Genomic DNA, 25,817 nt, shown 5'->3' with positions numbered 1-25,817 from the left:
TATACTCCTTCAATTAACTGATAACATCTTAGTCATAAATCATTTTAGTGTAAGTAACATAATGAAACACCAAGTATGCACAGCAACCTGGCATGTACTCTTAGAAGAATTCACTCTCAAAAGGCTCTTCAAAACAAAATTCAATTAAGCTAAAATATTTTTAAAGCCTTTACAAAACAAATTCCTCTCGCATGCCTCTTCTTTGCCTTTGTTCCACTGGATATCAGACAACACTTAACATACTACTAGGAAGCAAGGAAGAAGAAAGACTTTTCCAAGATGAATCTTTTAGTTTTTACCTCACCTTTAGTAAGCAGTTTCTTAAAACATATCAGGAAGTGGGGGTTTTGTTTGTTTGCTTGCTTTAATAAAATGAATTAAGCAAAATATTTGCACTTCGATTAACCAAAAAATAAAATAAAAATTGGAAAGTAGCTCAAGTAACAAGAAAACAAACTTTATTTTTCCTACAAATACAGGTTAATCCAAGAATAAATATAAACATTAGTCTCAGTATCTAAGACAGAAATATTTGCCTTCTCTTCCTGTCAATTTGTGGACATGTTTTCACATTAGGGGATATATGTCCAAGCTAGATGTAATAATAGATCAGGCACAGTGCCACATAGCATGGACAGTCATCCATCCACATCACAGCCAGCTCACATCTATCTGGTTCAGAGGACAAGCACAGAAGAGACATTTTCATGAGCTTATCTGTACAAATATATTTTCATCTATGTAGGAAATTCTTCCAAATGTAGCTCTTGATTGTTCCTCTACTTATTCTGACAAGGGTGGGGGGAAAAAACAGCAGTCTGAGAACTAGAGATAACTGGCTTATTTTCCTGCTGCTTCTTAGCCTATCTTCACTAACCAATTTCTGTTGATAACTAGAATAAGTAAACTTCCTGTTTCCTCATCTTCTACTAGGCACGTCCAACAAATCTGTCACTCTTGAATTTCTTAGGATTTATTCTGTGGAAGTTATAGAAACGTACAAAAATTGTAAACTGGAGAAAAAACCCCACTCAAAGTTTTTTTCAGTAACACAAAAATCCCAGAGATTTTCTTAAGAAAGAAAATAAGGCCTAAGTATATATCATTACACTAAGGTTTTTGCTATCTCCATGTTTGGCAATTAAATCACTAAAAACAGATGAAAACAACAAATTTTATTAGAACATAAGCACTTTCCTGGAGGCCCTACTGTGTATTTATCAACATTAAAACTGTTTTAAAAGCAAATTGAGGGGACAGGGCAGGGAGGGAAGACAGTAGCAATGCTTTTGTACCTGCTAAAACACAGCATACATTAAGCAAACATATAACAAGTTTATTCAGGACAATGCTATTATCTTATAGCAATAGTCTCGTTGGTGATACATTTATACATAGAGGTTCTGTTAAATAGCAAGTGCTGTTACGACATTCTATTGTATTTTTTAAATTACTTTTGAAGTTGAACATTCACAAGTCATAGTTTGAAAGACAAAACAAAAAACAAAACAAGTTTTCTACTTTAACAGAAAATATAAAGTAGCACTTTATGTTTACTCCTTCATATTCTGTTGCTAGAATCAGCATTACCTCTACCCTGTAAAACTGATAAAATACTTTGAAAGTTAAGAATTCAATTTTTTTACCTTACAAAAGAACTTGCAAGGAGTCCAGCAAACCCTGCTGCAGCTCCAACAACAGCAACTTTTCGACAACCAAATAGGTCTGTGAATATGCTGACTATTGGAGAACAGAAGAAGACCATCCCCATAGAAAGAGAGTTCACCCATGCTGCAAAATTAAAAAAGAAACAAAAAAAAAACAAAAAAAAATTAGAAGACCAAGAGATTTCAGCTTTCAACTAGTATTTATTTTCATCTGAGATTTTATGTTGCTCAACTAAAGCAGGGTAGCAACTAGGTAACTATTTTAAAAACCTTTAAATGCATTTTTAAATATATTTACCTAACATGGTAAAAAAAAGCCTAACAATGTACATAATCAACTAATTTAGATTTTATCAGCTCAAAGAATGCATTTAACTTTTTTGTAGCTATTACTTCTACCTTTTTTTTAAAACACAGAAACATTCCTCTAGTAAATAACCTAATATTCAGTCTGATGACTAAGTCATTAAAAATACCTTTGAGGCTTCATATCCATTCTGACTTCAAGTCACTTGACTTAATTCTAGACTTTATTGACTTTAAATAGGTAGGTTTGCTGAAAAAAATAATTTTTAAATTAATTACTAGTTCTAGATCATATTGAACATCAATAACGAGTAAACAACAACAGACTTTTATACTGTAATATGCACATTAGGAATTTGATTTTACTTTATACTAAACAAACCAGTGTAGTAAAACCATTTCCATATATGATGGAACAATGTCACCACATCTGATGCTTCTCCAGCTTTACAGACCTCATTAAAACTGTACTTGGTTATAAATGAGTCTTTAAATCATTAAGATTCAATTCAGATGAGTCCACTATAGTTTCAGCTACCAGTGCTTTTTACTTCAAATAGCTTAGGTAGAATATCTTCAAATAGCTTAGGTAGAACATAATTTGTTTAATTTTCAATTAAAAGTCAGCTTTCTGCTTTACTTCATATGGGTGTTCAGGACCACATCACTCCCCACTTATAATCTAACAATCTTTGAAACAGGTACTACTGATCTTACACTTAATAGTTCTCCCAGGACATAAAGGTCAATCAGACTGCCATAGCACAATAGTTACAACTAATATATCTGGCATATATGTTACCATGTATTGCAAATATCCCCATCTATTTCGGGGAAAAAATGGTCTGAACAAAAAGTAGAAAAATCTGCTGATGCAAGATACATTGGAGGGAAAAAAACCACTTTAGCTTCTTTTTTAACGGTACAGAAAACATAAGACCTCTTTCAACCTGGAATTGATATAAATCTGTGTAACCTGGGATTTCTTTTTACAATATCTTTCCTAAAGACACAGTTGGATAAACAATTGTGATTCAATTATAAGGGCAAATAAAACTATCTGAAAAAACATATATAACCCCAAGACCTGATGAAGAATATTTGCAAGTATATCTACCAATACCGAGGCTTAGAAGATGTGTTGTTAAAGTGCTAGTAAGCTGGACCCATTGATGAAGACCCACTGTGCAAGGCACTAAAGACAGAAAAACAAACCAGCAAACAAAAAAATTGTTTCTTCCAAGAATTTACAATGTAAATGAAAGACAAGAGAACAGATGTCTAGAGAAAACAAGAAATTAGTACAAGAAACAAAACCTTTATTTTAGGGCAAACAGTGATCTCAGTGAACCATGACATAACTGTTTGGGGTGGGAGGGTGGTGTTATTGGGCATGTTTTTTGAGCATGTGATAAATGTGTTTCAAGGCACAGTCTGAAGAGTGAGGTACTTTCATGGGCATTTTCTGTGTTTCCTGGGTAGGACTAACCCATATATAATACCCCTGTCAGCCTTGCCCTTCTGCATCAAACACTCAAGCAATATGAAGGGAGAGCACAAAGGACTCAGGAACAAGGCCTGTGACAGCAACTGAAAAGCAAAGACTGAATTTATGAAAGGTCTGTACTTACTCTTCCTCTGCTGTTAAGGAAGACTCGAATGCACCTTGGGTGTTGCAGGAGACGACTTGAAGATCTGCCCCATTTTACAGCCTATGTGGTTACTGATGGTACAAGACAACATGATACCAACTACAATTTGTAAGCAGGAGTCAGAGAGAACAGATGCTCTCATATAGCCTGGAGACCAGCCAGTTACAAAGCTTCCAAGCAGTCCAACTCCTACAAGACTCCTCTTTACTTATCTTTCCCAGAGTGAGCCTGCAGTTTTACCGTACAAAAGGGAACTGCAAACACTAGGAATGTCCATGTCTTCTTGTCATCCTCCCAAATAAATGGTAGCTACACCACCATGAACAGTCCTCAGCATCTCTGCTTGATTAGCAGGGCAGCACTAAGAAACAAAGTACATGGGGGTAACCAGATACCTGGGGGTATCTGCAAGGCCAAGAGAAAAGGCAGCTAAATCTTGAGAAGTGGGCATCACAAGACTCACTGTCAACAGTAGTTTCATGTGGTATGAAGGTACCATGAAATGGCTGAACCTCCTATCACACTCCCTGCCGAGGTACAAGAAGACACAAAGGCAACTGGCACTAGACAAGCCCACCACAGGTTACTTTCTTTTGAGAATCCCATTGCACGTGGACAGGTACATGCACTCTATTCATGAACACAGGCAAAGAAAGTGGCCATCTGTTACTTGCATGAAATAACAGACTAAATTACCTCAGAGCTACAGGCTGTGATTTAATTAGCATTCTCCTTACTGAAATCAAGTTTACTGTGTTTTTAATGGTTTATACAGCTAATAAAACAATTGGAATATAAAAGCTTGAAGTGAAGCCATTCAGCACAAGTTACACTGAGTTAACAATGTGCTGATTTTGCTCTTCATGCTTCCAGGTACTAATGAAAGAAGTATGCCTTAGTTATCCCTTGATTCTCTCTTTTTTTTTGTTACAACAATGACAGGGCAAAGCATAAAAGAGAAGAAAGGTTTCCACTGGTTTTCAACACAACAGACAGTTAACAGGAAGAACAACAGCCCTATCTGAAGCATTTCAGAACAGACTGGTTATGTGCAAAGAAGTCCCACTAAAGAAATGGAAGCCCATACTATACCACTTATCTACCTAATGAAAACTGGAGTCATTAAATTACAATGTCAAGCTAATGCGAGGCTCTTGTGGTCTACAGAAACATAATAGATACTGTTGGTATGTCTTGTATGAACAGCTTTATTATTTATTGGACAAAATGTTCCTGAAGTTAAACTTCACATGTATCCAGAGTTCAAGAAAATGTACCGTATTCATCCTTTATGAAGAAACCTAGCATCAAAAATAATTAAGATATAAACAAAACAGCACATGCATAAATCTTTAAGTTCCTTAAGGCAAGTAACTCTTGCTGCAATATTCTCATCCTATGAAGAAATTAATGGCTATCAAGTATATTCAATAGATCAAGTAACTTTCAATTTTGCTTTGTTCAAGTAAGCTTTCCAGCAGTCTTACACTTTCTATGCAGTATGAAAAATGTACAATGAGTTGTCTTCCACAGTTTTTTAAATAGAAATTACAACTGTCCCAAATAATACAAAAAAATTACAAATGCAGCTGGACAGAACACGGAGAGCTCTCTAGAGCAGCTATTACATAATAATTAAAGCATTTCTCCTCTAGGCTATTGGCTGCTTTCCTGGCCACAAGCTGGCTATATTCCAGAGCTGCTAATTCAGATACTAATACAGCTCTTAATTACTACATATAACTGCATTCATATTCATACACAAAACATTTTGATTGCCATAGAAGAAAAGCTATTCCTACTTTAAGGACTTAAACATTCCTTGAGGCACTAGAAGTTAAGAATTAGTTCCTCAAATCGTGTAATTCTTTTCAGAATAAACAAATAGTTCAAGAATTTGAGAGATCCTGTTCTGGAGGAAACAAAAGTGGTTGTCGAAAGCTATTTCTGGAGCCAGTTCGCTCATCTCCAGCTAATATTAATAATTTCTTGCCCATATAATCACATTTACATGACATTTATTTTTAAGAACAAAATAACTGCAATACTGTGTAGATCGAAGACTGATTTAGCCCAGTATCCTGTTTCTGATCACCACAAAGTACTTAGACAAAGAACACTGGCTATGTTCTCCCAATATCCAGCAATAAGCTTTAAGAACATTTAGTTCCATCAGTATTACTTTGGCTTCACTGCTTTTATTGTAATCAGTTACAGAACATGCTCAAGCACCAGCAACACCAGAAACCCCCTTTGTTTTGAACTTACCCATAGTTTAATTCCCCTACCGTGAGAAATATGAATTAATCATCCCTGCTCAAAATTCCTCTTGAAACCTATGATTTTATATGCCTAAATCAGATCTGTTCATACTAATTTCTTCACCAAACTGAAGCAACATTTTGATTCAGTCTGTCTTTTTATAGATGTACTCTTCCCTCTTGCCTCTTTATATTGAGTCTGATTGAGTGTATCATACTTTTTCTGAGATGGGGTAGCCAGAACTGCATACAGCATTTAATACAGGACAAACAATAAGTTTCTATGCTAAAATAATTTTTTTACAGTCTCCATGTTGTAATTATCCTTTCTTTTTTCTTTTTAGTTTTTTTTTTTTTTGGTTCAGAGTAAATATGTTTAGAAAAACTATCCATGACCTTATTTTCCTTCAAATAGCAATGCTGTCTAAAGAGGTAGATGCCTTTTTTTTTTAGCACTTATTTGCATTACATTTCTCCCCATGAGACACATACATAAACTGAATTTAATCTGTCATATTAATCACTCAGCAATAACAGAATAACTCAGCAAGTCTAGAGGTCAGCAATCAACACACTCATATAAGGACAGGCTATAGAGTTTGAATTTGTTCAGCGTGCAGAAGACAAGCAGCTCAAAAGAAATCTAATCTGTGCCTCCAGGTATCTAACAGGTGATCATTACAGAATATAAAGCCAGCTTCTTTTCATTGATGCACAGTGACAGGACAAAAAAATCCCAACTGAAACTGCAATAAAGAACACTCCAGTTAGATGTTATGAAAATTTTCCACAACGAAAGTGGTCAAACATCAGAAGGTCTGATCCAAGAAAGTTGCGGAAATTCCATCCTTGGATATATTCAAAACTTGACAGGACAATACTTGAGGTGCTTGTTGTTGCACGAACCCCACTACTCACACCAAGGAGTCCGAGAGCAGAATTAAACTTTATTACAAAGGGCATCAGTTTAAATACAGTGTTTAAATCGTGTCACATGATCTCTCAACCAATGACATTAAAGTATTCCACTGAGCATGCATGAGTACCAAAGACTACAAGTCCCATAATACTTTGCAACATTCCTCCTGCTACAAATACAGAACAATCTGATCTAACTGAGAAGCTCAATGTATTTTAGCTTGGCCTGACTTTGAGTGAAGGGAGTCAGACCAGAACCAGAGAGTCTCCTCCAACTCAAGTAACTGCATATAATGTATGCAAGAATACTGTTCTAAACCCCTGCTTCTTGAAACTGGATTCTGAAGATCATGTTAAACATCAGCAGTTCTTCAGGAAAAAAAATTAAGTTGGCAATATTAACTTGCTCAGGTAAGAAAAAAAGAAATAAAACTAAGCCATGAAATGAAAACCTTTAGGGTTTTCCCCCCCTTCAAAAATGGGAAGGAGTTGAAGATGTCCTTGAATTCTAAGCCAAAAATATCCTTATAAGTAATCTCTTGAAATCTATTATTAGCACCATAGATGTAAACTTCATTGCTTAGAATTACTGTATCTACCTCCTACTGATGGCAATTTTTTCATCAGTATCGTTTTATTCTTGTTGCCTGTGCCCAGAAGCACTGGTTTACCCTTTGCCTAAGGCACTCCAGACACATCCTCTTTTATCCATTATCTATTTTTCTTTCTCCAGGGCAAGCTAGTTTTCCAAAAGAGGGAATTGTTCAGCAGACGTTAGGTAACCAACAGATCAACAGAACCATTACACGCAACAAGTATTCCAATATCCTCCCATGTCCTTTGAGAGCCTCTGTAGGTCAGCCTCCTGGAAACTGCCATCCTATTTTTATAGCACCAAATACCTTGTGCTACATGCCTTGCTTACACATGCCCGTGAAAATTGTTTCAGAGCCTGCTCAGTAACTTCTCATGAATCGCGAGGAATTTCGTTAGTTGTAGGTGCAAAAGGAAGAGTAACTGGTTTCCACACAGCTGCTCCTATTACTGAGCAATCCACAGATCACAGATCAGTATGCCAGTAGAAAAGGAAAAAGTGGATGCTAAAATGCATGCACTGACACATTTAGAATTCCTACTGTCAAAAAAGTGCACTGCAAGTTCTATCCAAAAAGAGATCTGCTGATGCCATTAGAGAAACTATCTGTTTAAAGACTAAAAATAAATTTATGACATAATGCTGCCACAGGAAGTATTCTATACTCTGAACTCAGGTTACATGACTACAGCTTTCAGTTCGCTTACTTTCCAGTGTTTAGTTTGCAGACATCTGAGCTAGGCTTCCCTTAAACCAATACTATCAACACCCTCCCTTACCCCCCCACTCCCCCAAAAATCACCCTAATTTAAATGAAAATTCTAGAATATTTTGGGCAAAGATAATTTAGCACAAAGAAATACTATCTCATTTGGACACCAAAGCTATCTTGAACAGGGTTTGGAAATCACAGTTATCTGTAAAGGATCTATTCAGATTTCCACAACACACTCAAGAGATCATGGTCAATACACAAAGATTTATAAACCAGGCAATAGTGGAAGTACCCAACCACAATACAAGATATTGGAGGTTTTTCCCTACTCTTTTTTCTTGTTTCCTGGGGAACAAACCTTTTACTGAATAACATTATTACTGAAAGGTACTACTAGTTATGATTGGAATCAGAAACCAAGAACTATATGTGACCCACTGGATCACAATAAAGAGACCTTCGAATAGATACCCTGTTTCCATATCACAAGCATGAAAGCATAACCTCTGCTTTCAGCAAACATGAGGTCATTCTCAGGCAGTTTGAATGAGTTTATTCTGATTGAGCTCACAGATTTTGCCAATAGCTGTAAGGTTTCCTGTGCTTATGCATAGCATCTCTTCAACATACGTGCCTTGTGACAGTCCAAAATGCTACTTCAGGTTTGTATAAGCCACGTTGAACTTGATGCAAGAAGGTGGAAAAAACCATAAACTTGCAAATATGTTGTAAAATCAGTAAAATAAGCTTATAGTAGGAGTAAGAAACAAAACCAAATGTTCTACCAAGCCAAAATATAGACCTATTTCTTTCAAGGCTTTATACATCATTCTCTGAAGATGTGTGATAGGTGAAAAACCAAGGGCCAGAAGAGATTCACATACATCCTTAATACAGTGAGCCTCCCCAAACTTGCCATTTACAAAAATTGGACTACAGTAGTTTCACCTTCTGCCTTGAAAAGTAATGACAACACAAAATCAGAATTTCTACTGAAATCAAGTCCTTGTGGGCATAAGCAACAGAAAAGTAAAACCAATGTGTATTCATATACTGACAAAACATCCCATACCACTTCAACTAACTGATTACTTAACTAACATACAATTTACACGTGCTATAATAACACTAGCTTAGGCAGAGTTTTGTGGGCTTCTTATTTTTTCTCATTAGTTCCCCCTTTAACAAAGCACAGTTTTGTAATGGTGAACCCAAAGCAAATATCGTGGGAAGTTGACCATAACATTTTCTTCAAACTGTAAGTCACAAAATAGAAACCTGAACAGCTAAAGAAAAAGATGTTCTTATAGGTAAACAATGTTTACTACTAGAAAGACTGCAGCTCTTTGTGTATTTTAAAAAGTTAGAAGAAAATAAACAAATGCTTGAGTTAGTAAAAGCTAAAGCAAAAGCTAAAAAATGCAGCGTTAGAAAAAATATTGCTGCTAGAGATAAGTATTAAGCCTTCAGGAACCTTTAAAGGAAGGCTGAAGTAAATCATTAACAGAAAAACACGTGCATTCAGATTTCATAGCAAACTGAGCTTGACCTTTGACACTTAGTAAAGTCTGAAAATGCTGTGGCAGGAAGAATAAACAAGGAACAAATCGATAAGAAAAGGTTGTAGCCACTTGTTTTTCCTTTTAGGAGTCATACAAGAATGTTTTCTGCTGACTATCTGAGATGGTTTTCAAAGCACAAGGTAATCATATTTTTAACTAATGGCCTAAAAGCTGAATTCCAGAACTGATTTCCAGGCACATTTTTATCTTCCCTTTCCTCCCTCCAAATTAGCACTGGTTTGTTTATTCATTTTTTTTTTTCAATTCCAAACAGTTGAAGGCCAAAAATTATGTTGTTTTGATTTAGGATAGGTAATGTTCTGCATAAGAAAGTATAAGCTATTAATTTCAAACGTGACAGTCTGATTTACCAGAAAGGTTTAATCCTAACTGCTCTCACAACCAACAGTTACACACATTCCAAACATATCTGCAACCAAACATGTCATACAACGGTCTCATGTTTTAGAGCTATAGCATAGATTAGACCTCAAGATCCAAATTCCTAAGTTCTTATCAGAACTACCAGTCTTCTTTCTTTACCCTCCCCTCACTTGCACTGGGGCAAGACCTGCATATCAAGGTTGCCTTTTAAATGACACAGGCATACATTTCACTTCTACAGTATCAGAAGCCCTTGGGAGACCACGAAGATGAAGACAGCTGCGATAAAGAAATCTTACTTCACCAGTACGTTTGGTACACTATTTAAAGTTCAGGAGCACAGATTTCCATCGAGCAACTCACAAACTAACCCCAACTTTTAAAATGCAAACACCCTTCTGAATCCATCAGAACTGGCTAAAGGACTCCATCACATCTCAGTAACTTCATGCACATCCTCAGGACAGATTGTAACAGTACATATTTCCTGATTACATCAGTGTATTTCTCTTATGCTCTATGGGTCCCTACCAAAATAATGAAACTTAATTTGGGTTTTAAATCCATACCTTCAAGGTTCAAACTGTTATCTAAAAGATCTTCCAGTGTTACAAACCACCCTTTCCCATTCTCCACCCCAAAATAGTCATTAGTCAATAGCCATTTTAAGCAAGGGACAGACTAGTTACCATAAAGAAAACACTAACCAAACCAAATACTATTATACAGATTAAATAAAACATAAGGACAAGTGATTTTAGGGTAAATCATTTAGATGCTGTATCAGGTAAGTATTTTTCAAGGTAAGATCTGGTTGTTTAACTTACATCTGCTTCAGAGGAGAAGCAGACACAAAAGTGTCTATTTTGAAACAGAACACTACAATCCAAAAAACAGACAAGTGTTCAAGTGCCTGCATTTAGCAATATAAGTACAAAACTGAACTATACAGCAAATTTCTGTCCTTGCAATCATAACATTATTTTGTGCTATAAGTTATGTGGAAAGCTATATTTGACTTTAAAGCAAGGAATCTTCAGATAAAGTGAGGTGACAATTAAGAAGTTCAGTATGGGTCTCTTTCATAAAGAAAGTTTTCTTGTTTCTCCAATATTTTCATATAATTTTATCAGCCTTATCACAAATACAATGCCAAGTGGACACAGAAGTCCAAAACTGCAATATTTTTAAGCAACACTAAGAATTAGATGTTGTTGTCCTAGGCTGAAGAAAAAAAGGGGACTTTCATGAATCTCATTTTCTTTCACCCCTGTCACCCAATCTCTTCCCTTCAAATACTGAAAGCTTAGTCAAACAACAGGGGCATCTTAAGTTTTTGCACAGCAAACAAATTAATTAGTATTGTCCCTTTCAGAGGACTAATAGGGAGAGGAAATCATCTGCATGGAAAGCTCAGTAAGAGCAGATACAGGAAAAAGGATGTATGACAGGGTAAATCTTTATGTCAGCATATGCCCTTTACATCAGTTACACTCACTTGTGACTCAGCTTGTGCATTAACCCTTGCAACAAAGTGAACCAGCCCCTGTAACTCCTGACCTTGTTCTTCTATCTCATCCCCATATAAAATAATCAAGTCTGACAATGTAATTCACTGAGACAAACTATTTCTCATTAATTTAGTGCCCAGCTACTCAGGCAATTATCTGATTTCCAGCAATCCAAATGCCCAGGTTGCCATACATCTAGAAAACCTGAACAAATTGCTACTTTGCATACACAGAGTAATTTTATCTTAGATAATCAGCTGATAAACCCTCCTGGATGTGACTTAGTGCATATGTAATATATCACATACCCAACTGAGATAAATCAGTCTGACAGATGGACGGTATGTGAAATACAGCCTATTGAGGTACTTAGCAAATTTGTAGTTCACATCTGTCCCATCCAGTCTAATATCTAGTTTGGGGGAAAATAAACAACAGAAAAACAACAGGTTATATATATTTTTTTATTCCATTAATAACAACAGGTTTTGACTGGAATCTTGACATTGCAAATACGTACCACAGGTTGCAGTTACAATTTAGATATTTACAGTTAGTAAGGCACAAACCTTTTTTAAACAAAAAGCTTCCCAGTAAGCTGCTGAATCATAGATACACTCTCCCAAGATAAAATACACTGTCCAAAGCCCATTCTCGGCAAGATCCTGGAGTCAAACAAATGGGCAGCAAAGTAGGAAAGTCTCTTTTGATCAATCTTTAATGTTTTTCCTTCCACAAGGAGGTGGAAGAGAAAGGAAAGGAGGCTTTGAATACTCAGTGCTGACAAAGACAGCATGGGTTGAGCACCTACCACAGAAGTACTTACCCTTATAATGCCAGCATGCCCTAGGGCTGTAAGTTATTTATGTTTCTAAACATGCCACTTTCCCCTAGTTAAAAACAAGCCATAAACCAAAAGTGGTTTCCCAGAAGAGTGGTTCCCAAACTTCTACTGCAGCAGTAGAAGCAGCCCACACTCCCAGCCCTGGTGATGCTTTCCTGGCATCTCAAATAAGAATTTCTGGCTTAAGGAACAGACCCCCTCAAGAGCCACGGGTGGCATCCAGGCATGGCATCAGGGTGGTTGAACTAGATGATACTTAAGGTCCCTTCTGTCTCAAGCCTTTCTAAGCTTTTATGCTTAAAGTGGTTTTTGGGTTTGTTTTTTGGTTTTTGTTTTTGTTTTTTTTTAATTAGGAAACACTGAGTCAAACATGAAAGCAAACATTTCCAAAAACTATTTTAAAGGAGCACCACACTTAAGTTAATAATCTAGAGCTGAGAATTTAAATTTGTGGTGGATTGCCCTTGGCTGGACACCAGGTGCCTACCAAGCCATTCTCACTGCCCCTCCACAGCCAGACCGGGGAAAGAAAATATAACTAAAGGCTCATGGGTCAAGATCAAAGGACAGTGAGATCATTCACCAATTACTGTCATAAGCAAAACAAACTCAACTCAGGGAAATTAGTTTAATTTATTACCAATCAAATCAGAGTAATGAGAAATAAAAACCAAATCCTAAAACACACCTTCCACCTCTCCTTTATTCCTGGGCTCAACTTCATTCCAAAATTTTCTAGCTCCTCCCTCCAGCAGTACAAGAGGACAGGGAATTGGGGCTGCAGTCAGTTCATCTGACACATTGTCTCTGCCACTCTTTCCTTCCCAGCAGCAGGACTCCTCATGGTCTTCCCCTGCTCCAGCATGGGGTCCCTCTTACAGGAGACAGTCCTCCATGAACTACTCCAGTGGGGGTCCTTCCCATGGGCTGCGGTTCTTACAAACTGTTCCTATGTGGATCCCTTCCATGGGGTGCAGTGCTTCACAAACAGATTCCTCCAGCATGGGTCCCCCCAGAGGATCACAGCAAACATGCTGCACTGTGGGTTCCTTCATAAAAACAATTTAGACTCCATTTTTTGTAGCCATTTTCACATAAGTTTGTTATTTCACACTCAGCACCAAGTACTTCCATAGCAAAATGTAGCAACTTAATTTTAAAATACAAATAAATGGGCAAGTAATTGAGCTACTTGAGCATTGTTTTATAATTTTAAAATAACAATATGTCTTTTGAGCTAAAACTCCATTTCCTTGAGATAGGGCACAAGTTTTATTCTGCAACATTTGTCACATCGATAAGTGATTTTTAGTATTACAAGCTGTCTCCCTTATTGTACCGTACTATTCTCCAAAAATAATATGATTATGCTTAAGACATCAAATCAGTTCTCAAAATATTGAGTATTCCTGTAAAAAAATAATTTTGTTATCTATTTATATAGATAAATTCTAGTCAAAGATAAGAAAGTAATAAAGTCTATATATCTTATATAGAAAACAAAAAGCATGTATAAACAGTGATATCTGGAATAAATTTGTTATTTAAGTCAAGAAACACAGCATTCCATTCCAATAATACTGGTACTATATGACTTATTTGACTTTTTTTATATGACTATTTGACTTTGTATTCACCTATTGGTGTTCCTTTATCACAACTACAATACCTGCTTCCAGGAAGAAAAAAAAAAAGAAAAAAAATCAAATTTTGGTTAGGATTACAACCTTCTGAAGGTTCTTTTAAAGAAAAAAAGTTTTGCTTGATAAAGATCACACTATCTCAGTAACAAAACCAATGGGTGACTATTTTGCTATATTCTGGAAAAATATCAGAAGTCCAAAGCTCTTATTTATAACACAATTAGGTAAAACCTCACAAAACTGAGCCAATCATACTGCTGGTTCTTTTCCTCCCCTGTTTTTCACCAATGCCTTTAGCCCTTCAAGCTTCTGGGTGTCTCTATTAAAAAGACTCTTTGTACCCACCATGAACAAACAAACAGGCACACATCGTCCAGTGCAAATTTTTTCTCTGAGGTCCTGGATTAAAACATTCTTTATTACTTCCTTAATACATGAAAGTTGGGTTTGGGTTTTTTGGTTGTTTTTGTTTTTTTCCAAGACCCTACTGGAAACACATTTTCAGCCTCACTACTGGCTAAACCAGGGACGCAAAGCTGAGGCAGCTTCACCCTCCTCAGGCTGTCAGATCTGGCCTGAGATTTCCCCAAACACTTATAACTAAAAGACAAAAAAAATAAATAATTATAGTCCTATTTAAAATACACTAGTCCTTCCCTTCTGGTCTAAGCTTGTATTTTCAGAAAGTTGCACTTGTACAAGAACAATTAGTTCTTTCCTACACCACGTCTGGTAAAAGAGTCAATGAAAGACAAGCGATATAGCAAAGCTTAGTAGATCTGTCTAAAGAGGACATTTCCAATTTTCGAAGTTCAGTTTCAATTCCACCATCTTAACAAAGGGTTTCTCATGCACACTGTCCATTTGGAAACAAGCTTGTCCTCCTGGAGAGCTACTGTAGCATTTACTCCCAGCTACTACAGAGCTAACTGATCTGGTATCAGGAGCGCTACATTGTATCAGAGGGGGCAAGAAGGCATCTCAGTTGCACTAAAATAATGCCCTCACCCTAGAGGTCTCTCTGTCATGTTAAGTCACAAGTAGCTCTTATATTGATAAAATGAGTAATTACAAGTATTACTCTATCACAAAGAAAACCTCTGGGAAGCTCTGCACTTCCCAATGAGTCCCCCGGCATAAGAGTTGCTAGCACAGAATGCTCTCCTTGCAGCAGCTGGAATACAAGTTAGTGAGTTCAGCAGCTGTTCTAAATTTCCACAATGCAAAGTCCAAATATTTTTACGGGAAAAACAACACACTTCCATGACTGATTCCTAAACAGAAATATGGAAATTTAGTGCACATAGCTTGACCTTGATAACATAGCATAGTGTAAACCAGCACTAGGTAAAAGTAATCAAACAACATAAATAGTGTGCCTGCTCATGAGTTTGGAAGAATTTTCAGGTAAGACTGCAAATTAAAATATCAGTCCAATAGACTCCACAAGTCTATTGGGCGTGCGGACAGCAGAAGAATGGTATCTATTTTAATTATTCTGAAATTATTAAAGACTAAAGTATACCGTGCATGTTTCTTTAGCTGAAGCACTTCAAAGAAAAGCTGTTGACAGTTGGCATCCCCCCACAGGCAGCCCAAAGAAAACAAAGAATCAAGAAAGCCCACTTGCTTTCAATTCACCCTGCAGACGGGAGTGCAGAAAGCTTTGTGGCTTGTGCTTTATTTAGTAAAAAGCACTGAGTGCCAAAGGATGAAATAAGCAGTAATGTGAGGAGACCTTGGCAGTTCAAACCTGGTGACAACCACCCCACCAGTTCTCTAGTAATCCATCTCCAGAAGAAGGTGGCTGCTCTTCAGAGAGTTTCTTCGAGGAAAACAAGAGTAGGTTACTGTGCAAGGAATGCATACTGAGCCCATGAGGAAGTGAATCAGAAGCATGAAACAGAGGAATTGACAAGTGCTGAGCACATTAATAGGATCTGAGGATCGATAAATCTGCAGGTATGAACAAGACAGGAGCCCACAATACCAAAAACAAGAAAAGCATTAAGTTGATAAGCCCCAACACTAAAGCTGGTGTGACAGAGTCTTCTGTTTTGTCTGGCACCAGCAAGGTAGAGAAGCAAGAAAAAGGAGAGAAAGAAGACTAGAGAGATTTCTTGGAGGACAGGATAGGAGCAAAAAGATTCTAACACCTCCATATCTGCTCCCAAGTCAATAAAACAGGGACTACATTTACAGTAAAGCAAGGGACAAGCTATAGGTTAAGTCATTAAGAGATAATGGTGGGAAGATAACAGGGTTCAAGATGGAAGGCAGCCAAGAAAGGGATTCAAAAGACTGAGTAAATCCTAATCTAAGTAATGACTCAGAGGTGGAACAGGATGAAGAAATTCTCGCCACTGTGAGTTCTCATGGGGTACCAAAGTCACATCCAAAATCAGCACACAAATGCTGACCCAAGAAAACCCAGCAGACGTGAGGATTTGATAGCAGGAACCTCTCATCTCTCATTTCATTGGGAGGATTTCTAGCAAGGCCACTTTGATACATTCATCTATGTGGTCTGGTTGCTCAACAGTGGATATTGGGTATGTGGAGATGACTTGTATGCATGTGTCAATGTTGGTGTGGGGGGCAGGTTTTGGTTGAGTTTTGTATGAGTTTTTGGGTTGGTTTGTTTCATTTAAAAACCACCTCCCAGCCTCAAAGGACTCATGAGATTTGCTTCAACATTATTCATCATGGAAATAGAAGAGGATGAATGGGACAGGTAAGAAGGGGGGGGGAAATCATACTACATCAACAAGGGAAGCAGTCCATAACTTCCATCCACATATCATTCAGACATTAAGGAACCACATGTACTAGCCTTAGTACAAGCCATTTTATGTCTGACTCAACATTTCCCACTATTTGACTGAGGGAAAGACTAAGTTGCAGGAGAAATTCCTGCTTTCCTAAATAGCATATAACACTAGTTTACTGTGAAAAAAAAAATGCCAAAGCACTCCAAATTCAATCTTCTTTTAAAGCTTTAAATTTAATTAATTCTCTTCCTGGGTATTCCTGGCTTATGAACATCACAATTTAAAGATCAATTCAGGTAATTCCATGCACCAATAAAAGGATGTTGCATTTTAATACATTCTGAGACAGTAACTTACATGTGGAACCTTCCATTTAAGCTAGACAATGCAATGTCCCACATCACTTACATCCTTCAGTCATTTCTTAGGATTACCTACTCAACCCAATGGAATTGGCAAAAAGTAAGAGTTGTTAAGAAAACAAGTGAAAATAAAAAAAAAGTAGAGCTTGTTAAAAAACAAAGGGAGACTAATTAGGACAGGAATTTGATCTAATAAATTATTCTGCATGAATAATGATCAGCTTGTCAAAATTCAGTGTTTGTTCATGAAGCTCACAGCTGGAAACAGGAGGGATATTTCAGGTCAAGAATGAGGTTCTTTGGCAAAATAACATAAAGAAGTTTGCACAGCTCCTGCCAACATCATGCCTAGCTTGAGGCAATGCTTTTACTTTCAGGAGATCTGAAGTGACTCAATTAAAAGAAAAAAAAAAACCCACTTAATAACATATCCAATAATGAAAACAAAGGATTATGGTAGTTCTACAACCATTTTACTCTTAAGAATATTACAGACTTCATATAAGAAATTACAGAAACTTGAAAGTAAAAAGACCCAAAATAAAAATGCTATTTTTAAGTATTTATCTTCCCTTGATAAATACAACTGTAGACAGATCCTTAGAAGACAGAAGACAAATTCACTCAAGCTGCTAATGCTCAGGATGGCTTCTATCAAACTGTGTCATTCCTATTCTTAAAAAGCCTGCAAGGAACAAGACATGAAAGTATCTTTTTTCGTTGCCCCTCTCCCCCAATCAAAGAATTTCTTCACATAATCCTTCCAAGGCAAACAGATGACACCATACACTTCAGCATTAGTGACCATAAATAATAGTTTTCATGACAATCAGAACTAAATATCCTCTAGGTGCAGGTTGGTAGGAGCTTTAAGAAGAATACTTATCCTTTTCATAGCTTTAATATACCCAGATACAACAAAAGTGTTATGAAAAAAATGGAGGAAGGAAAAAAGATTTTTGTTCTTGTTTGAGGGGAAAAAACCCAGTATTTCCACATGGCAAAGATATAACTACTCCACAAGAAGAACAAAGGCTCTTCAGTACATGACTAGCAAATTTATATTTTTAAATATGTTTTCTGCATTTTCTTAGAAAAACTAGAATAAAACTTAGAACAAGAAGTGAGAATTACCTTATTCTTTTACAAGGCTTAGTTTTTAAGGAGTATTCCCTCATCTAATTTTTTTCTAGAAAGCAATAAAACAAGACAGAAATAGTTCTTCACCACAATGAGGAGGTCACTACCTCTGATACAAGGCCTCTTCAAAGGGGCTGAATATCATAAGCTTTTGCACACCTAAAAGCAGCTTTAAATACTTATCAGTCATCAAGCAATCATGAATCATGCAATTAAACATCTTTTGAATAAAAAGATTTAAGAAAAAACTCTGTTTAGATATAATCACTTACTAAGAATTATCTGGATATGCTAAAGTAACATGCCATTCAAAGTAAGTTTAATGTTCTAGCAGCTTTCAACAAAGGGTTCATCCATCACAAAAGATTCTTAGAAAAAACAAAGTTTCCATTGGATATAAGAAAACCCCCTGGAGGTATGAATAAACGGAGTGAAAGAAACAGAGAGAGGTCAAATTAGCATACAGAGAGTAGTTACCAGCAACATCCAGAAAGAATCCATGTTGAGTCTCTGCTGTTTGGCAATCTTAGCAAATCACCTGGGAAAGGAAGAAGGGCTGAGAGACAAAACTCTTTATCTCAAAACACAATTCAGGTGACTGTAGTTGAAAGGTATCTTTTTGGTTTAGTTGCTTTTGTGTGTTTTGGGATTTTTTTTATTTTTTTTTTAAGAGAGAATACATACAGATGATCTGATAATTTTTTTTTTACTTCTCCAACATAAACGGGACTCCCAAAAGTTATCAGAAGGCACATTTAGAACACAAGGAAGAGTGAATTATGTTAAGAAAAAATATTTAACTGTGCATACCCTACAACTGAGTGTTTTGAAGTCCACAGGTATTAAGCACCCTTCAAAAAAGAAATTGATATAAGTTGTACTTCTGCCTCTCCGAGTTCAAAAATCACTGACTGGCCAAAGGGGAGAAGGTATATGGCAGGATGGATTACTTTTTAATCAGTTACTAGTATAGGATACAGAACACTGTCTTAAAATAATTTCGAGTCTGAAAGTCTTTCATTAAGCATTAAAAATATACAGCTGGTTGTACAAGAGATAACACGTACGAAAAGAAACACTTCACATGCACCAGATACAACATTGGAAGGAATGACTAATCTGCTGAGGGAAAGGGCTGCTATGTTCAAGGATCTCAACGCTGAGAAACGGGACAACAGCAAACAGAAGGAACTCAAAGGCAGATGTAAAGTCTTCCAACCTGGGATGAAAGCCAGTACAGACCACAGGTCAATTGCTTAGAAAGCAGATTTACAGAAAGGGACACCTGGGAGCCAACGGCCACAAGTTGAATCTGAGTCAGCAGAGTGCCCTTCAGCAGTAAAAACTGACTGCATTCCAAGTTACATTAGCAGGAGCATTACCAGCAGGCTGAGGGACATGGGCATTCCACTTTCATGAGGCTGTATCTGGGCTGCACTGAGTTTTGTGCTCTCCAGAACAAGAGACAGACATTGATGTATCAGACTGAATGCAAGAGAAGGCCAAAGTGACTGAGGGTTGGAGCACCTGACATAGGAGGAAAGGTTGGGAGAGTTGGGTTTTTTTTAACCTGAAGAACAGGCTTGGGAGGCACGAGCAGTGCAGATCTTATTGACATCTGTAACTACCTAAAAGACAGTGAAAGTGTAACTACACTGCTCAAAGGGGCCCAGCTATTACACAAGAGACAGAAGATGGAATATTGGATCTCTATCTGAACCCAACCTGACAAGGGCCAAGTAACCTGATCTGAATGAACTTGTTCTGAAGAGTGGGTTGAACAAGACGGTCTCCAGAGATCCTACCCAGCCTACTATCACTGTGCAATTCTACAAATAGAGACACCACAGCTAGAAGAATTTTTACAAGCACAGCTATTTCCTCTAAAATCCACAGCCAACGTACTTGAAAGGAAAGGTCATAGATCTTTCTTGCAAATTAATAGGAGTGTCCATGCATTGAGATTTTGGGACATTTTTATGTGATGAATTTCTCATCTCCATAGCTACCAAACACAAATAGAAGATACAACAAAAATAACAACCATATATCTTGATAAATTAAACATCCCTCAGTTTACCCTGGAGGTTTGTTCCCAAGTAGCTTAAGTTGATAATCATAAATATAATCTCAATTTTAATAATTAAATTTCTGCCAGAAAATTACAGAATCTATTACATGTTTCTTTCAGCAGCTACTGATTCTTCTTGGAAGAGAGTTATCATACCACTGAAGATTCTACTTTAAAAAACACAAGTTGAATTTAATTATTCAAAAATCTTTATAATCAAGTTCAGCACCAAGTTAGTTTATTTTCTCAACCAGTCATGCCACTGAGCACACTGACACAACCACTCAGTCACAACCACTCAAATCCTGTTTAAAAAAAGCAGTAAGTCACACACCCAGGGATGTAGGCAGTTATTTGTGTGCAAAATAAAAGCTACCGTTGCTTATTGTGTCGTGGTCTCTATTTGCATTCAGAAGTTAAAACCTGCAAGAAGCTTGTATTGAGGTGGGGGTTGGTTTCCTCTCCCAGGACAGGACAGAAGGAAACGGCCTCAAGTTGTACCAGGAGAGGATATTGGGAACTGGACAGTAGGAAAAAATTTCTTCCCCAAAAAGATGGCCAGGCATTTGGAAAAGGCTGCCCAGGGAAGTGGTGGAATCACCATCCCTGTAAGTGTTCAAAAAACATGTGGATGTGGGCTTACAGACATGGTTCATTAGTGGACTTGGTAGTGCTGTGTTAATGGTTGGACTTGATCTCAGAGGTCTTTTCCAACCTTAACAATTCTGTGATTCTACAACATATGTATAAATTCTTTTACAGAACTTTTGAAGAACTAACTTCTTCATAAAATTCAGAATTTGAGCCATCTCAGTTTAAAACAAACTTTCAAGTGTTTGAGAAAGCTATAAAGCAACTCTAATTAACTCAAAATCAGCATTAAAAAGACATTGGGAAATGCCAAATCAAGGAAGTCTCTACTAGCAGTAGCCCAGGAAAGCAAAATACTAGTTAAAGTACTTACAAACTCCAGGACAACGGTGGGAAAAAAGTAACACAGTTCAATTTGCTCTGCTTCTGATAAACTGTGAACAGTATGATGTCCCTAACCTGAAAGGGCCAAGAATAATCCATTTTCTTGTTTCTACAACAACTGCATGTGCATGGTACAGAAGACCCATAAATATGAAGCCCCACACTTCTGCATTTTGTATCAGTCTACTAAAGAATTTTTTAATAAATCTGACTTTAATTAATATTTTAAATATCAAAATTCAGATCTGCAATGAAAAATACATACAATACTGACTTTTTTCCCCCTAGATGAATGTATTTCTACTGTGTACAGCTTAAAAAAAAAAAAAAAAAAAAAAAAAAAAAAAAAAAAAAAAAAAAAAAAAAAGGCAGCACTAGGGCTCTGCTGTGGCAGAAACAAATCTGCAAACAGCAGGCTGGGTTTGATTCTGCTTTTGTACTGTCCTATAAGTATGTGTGTGCATTCAGCAATAGAAGTCCCTGTGTGCAAAAGGAAATGCTGTTTTCTGCTTGTGTCAAAACTAAAACATCATATATCTGAAGCAAGTACCTGTGGCACTACACGGCTTTTACACTTCTGCTGTTGCCAACCCATGGATGATATCTGAACATGAACTGAAGGAGTGCTCTGAAGCCTCCATGCCCCCTCTAAATACAAGTTAAACATAACTTACTGAGATCACTTGAAACTTAAAGAATATTAATAATTGTGTCCTTATATGGCAAGTCTGCTACATCCTGATATTTTGACAGTAGTTAAAATAAACAGAAGGAGAATAAGTAAAGCCTACTTCTTTAAATTGAGGAAGTTTCAAGCAGAGATTCCACAATGAAAAGACTATCTACAGGAAAAAAAATGCAGTTCTCATTGACAGACAAAAACATATTGCATGAAACAATTACTTCCAATCAGAGTACTTAATCCAAGTTAACCCAGGGTATTGTCATCACTTTCCCAGAATCCCTGTGGAATTTTGATCAAAGATGTAATCTAGTAAACATTATAATAAACAGCATAAGAGAATCAGAATGAACATATACTGTTATATGTAAAGACCAGCTACAGAACAGGAATTTGACACAGAGGCAAATACAGATTTTTATAGCCTCAAAAAAATGCATAAACTGCCCATAGCAACAAGCTACAGAGATAGAAAATACCCATCAGGCCAGAAATTACTTCTTAGTTATCCTGCAAATAGAAGGTGTTGAAAATATGTTAGGTATTTTATTCTACAGGGAAAAAAAAAAATCTAGGTGTATTTGAGGCTTGTTTATCTACTTATTTGTGGGCTCTGAATACTTACAGATATATGTGTGGGGGAGGAAGTCTGCTGCCAGGCAAAGAAGACGACTCCAGTGAGGTCAATGCAGCAAGGGTGGCTGCTGAGCAGGAGCTATGAATGATGACTCCTAACACCCCCTTTTTCAAGTTGCTCTCCAAAGACAAAGGAGTGAGGACCACCAGCAACAAGGGGCATGACTTTCAAATACCAAAACCCTAAAGACATAAATCACAAGGCCACGCAGTTATTTTAGAACAAAAGGATTTTGAATATTGACCTGCCTAAGTCATGTCAAATAAAGGAGAATAAGGAAAATTCATGTAATGTCACAGGGCAGACTGTCTAGACCTAAAGAACACATGCCTATGTCCAAATCAGAGTACCAACCCAAAATAACAGTTACTTCAAACTCAAAGGTTTGGTCATTCAAAAACAGCAGTACACACTGTATCTTACTGCACACATGTCCTAACTCTGTACTGCCAGAAACATTGACATAAATTTTAGTCTCCAGCTTAAACTTCAGTTGATAAATTACAGTAAAACTCATAAAGGTGTCCTAGTTTTGGCTGTGATTACACCACAGCATAGGGGAAAAGAAAATATCTATCTTCACTGCATATATTTGTATGCTGCAAAGTTCAACTGCTATAGTTACAAATAAAAGACTGAAAACTCGGTTTCTGTTCATTTGTGGTTAACCTTTTTTAATAGTTCACTTGTTCTGACAGCTCCATAAACTTACAAAACTAATTTCTTTAAAAGCTAAGATCTCCTGCTCAGCAAGCAATTATCCCAAGATTAGTGTCTGGTAATTTATTTATTCCCTTCAATGAGCAGAAATAATGGGAATTGGGTTTCTGTGACTTTAAGCAGCTCATGCTCAGTTACCACCAGATGCTCTAAGTCATCACAATGAATCGGAGCAGGAAAATACATTAATTGGATTAAGTGTTACTTTTACATTTCTCTCTTTTCCAATCAAAAGTGGAGAACATCTTAACTCATTTAATATAAGAAATGTAAAAGTAAATGTAATAAGAGTAGTAAAACTATTAAAATAACAGAAGAGCATTTCCATTTTCCTGCATTTCTTCTCTGGTTTGAAAGCTCAGAAAAGCAGACAATTGCAAACAGAAACTGTAGAAACCAGTGCTTCATCTTGGCAATTCACATCAGTAAAATACTGAGAGCTAATACATACAGGAACATGTAGACCTTACATCTTGATGCTGAAGATCAACAACACAGCAAAATCTTGAGATAAGTTGTCTAGATAACATTCTTTCTTAAGAAAAAAACTAAAATAGCATTGGAGTCATTTTCTAATAGCACAGCACTGACCTTTCCAGATGCTGCCCACATACAGATAATAACTGTTAAGAAAAAAAGAAAGTGGCCCTTCATTAACAGGCAGAACCACAGTAATGCCACTGGTTGCCTACGCCTGTTTAAGCCAAAACCAGGCAGCATGCTATTCCAACAACCTATTTTCATAGCAACTGGTCTATTTTCAGAGAAACCAAAACATTACAGAACAAACATAAAAGGCAGAATGTTCAAGTTAAGTAAGTGAAAAAAAAACCAACCAACCAAACAAAAAAAAAACCAAAATACAATTATTTCCTATATAATATATATTTGGCATACATAAGAGTGAGTACCAATGTGATCATAATCAGGGCTTTTTACATCAAGAGATAAGCATAAATAATGTCTAAGCCTTCAGATTCAATTTTTCTATTATTGTTCTATCTAACCTGTAACACCAACATAACCTAGAAGTAACTACAAATTCTATGGTACAGCTAATACTTTCAAGTTTTAATCGCTACAACGTTTTAAGTGTTTTCCTTAGAATCAGAAAACATTACCAGAATGATTCCACTTGTATTTGGTAATATCCAGTTAAATCCTAGTCAGATCATTTACTTATTAGACAGTTTCCTCCTAAAAACCAACCAAATACTTGTAAATTAAATTTGGAGATCTTGATGAGATATAACTAACATACGACCAAAAGTCTCAAATAGCATATTAGCCCAGCCAACACTTTAAATTAAAAAAAAAAAAAAGTGTTGAATGGCAGGTACCAACTGGCATGTCTCAGATACTTTGGCAAAGCATTAGGTCCTGCCATGACAAATTTCAGGGAAGCAATTTACAGCTTCCAACTTCTACCAAATGTGGTGCTCAGCATGAACTCCATCTCCCAGAGACAGGACATAACTGACTAGCACTGTCTGGCCGCCGTGTATGCCAGGGGCTCTGTAATCTTGCCAAGACAAAAACTGGAAACAAAAAGGTTACAGAGGGGAGGAGGAGGAAAAAAAAAAAAAAAAAAAAAAGAAATCACACCACCAAGCAGCTATAATTTGTCTCCAAGAACACGCTTTAGAGGTCTACCACTGCTGGCTGGTAAGATTCAACTTTATTGATGTTCTCACATTAATTTTTATTTTCTTCTGTGTAGCCTAACTTTGCTCATCAACAAACCACTGGCCACAATCATGCTGGGAAAAGCTGCCTATAACTGCCTTATATTTGGAAATAATTCAAAAGAACACAGCACCCACAATTACAGTCTAACTGCTGGGAGCTATATAAACGAATTTAAGCATTCCAAATACAAGACGAATTTACATTTGCTTTGAGGAATGGAATCATACAAAAGTGTTGGCCACAGAAAGTCAGTATCAGCCTGTTTTCTATATGCCATTAAGTAAATTCTAGAGCAATTAGAAGCTGAAGCTCCTATAACATCACATGGAAGACAGTTCGGCAAATAGAGCTAAATTCCTGACTACATACTACATCAAGAGCATCAAAGAGTTCTATGGGGCATTGCTTTCTGTATCGATCTTATCAGGCTCTGATAAACCTTCAAAAGGAAAGATAACTTTGACAATAAACCCCCTAAAGATTCAACTAACTGGGTTTGCAAATGTGGTCTCTAAGTAGCATGCACTGGTCTGCACACCAAAGTGGAATATTATTAGTCAGAACAAAGACCATACAGATGCAGCACACACAAGTGTATGACAGTATTTTTTGTTGTGCCCAGGGTCACTACAGGACACCTGGAGTTGGATTCAACTTCCAAGTTAAAGCATATTAAAGAACCCAAGTGTAGATGCCCATGTGAATGTGGAGT

At 36.8% G+C, this 25,817-nt stretch overlaps 1 protein-coding gene across 1 annotated transcript in view; it reads right to left on the bottom strand.

The window, feature by feature from the left end:
* Positions 1 to 25,817, bottom strand: part of SLC16A10 (solute carrier family 16 member 10) — a 65,806-nt gene that overhangs the window by 26,401 nt on the left and 13,588 nt on the right. The window contains exon 2 of the mRNA XM_027742122.2: positions 1,647 to 1,791. Within this exon, the coding sequence (XP_027597923.1) occupies positions 1,647 to 1,791 (145 nt within the window). The remainder of the gene's footprint in view (positions 1 to 1,646; positions 1,792 to 25,817) is intronic.

The sequence above is a fragment of the Pipra filicauda genome, unplaced genomic scaffold, assembly GCF_003945595.2.
Source record: "Pipra filicauda isolate LSUMZ 115617 unplaced genomic scaffold, ASM394559v2 scaffold176_size3548034_pilon, whole genome shotgun sequence".
NCBI lineage: Eukaryota > Metazoa > Chordata > Aves > Passeriformes > Pipridae > Pipra > Pipra filicauda.
The sequence above is the reverse complement of the archived record's forward strand: the minus strand, read 5'-3'. Positions and strand labels throughout refer to the sequence as shown.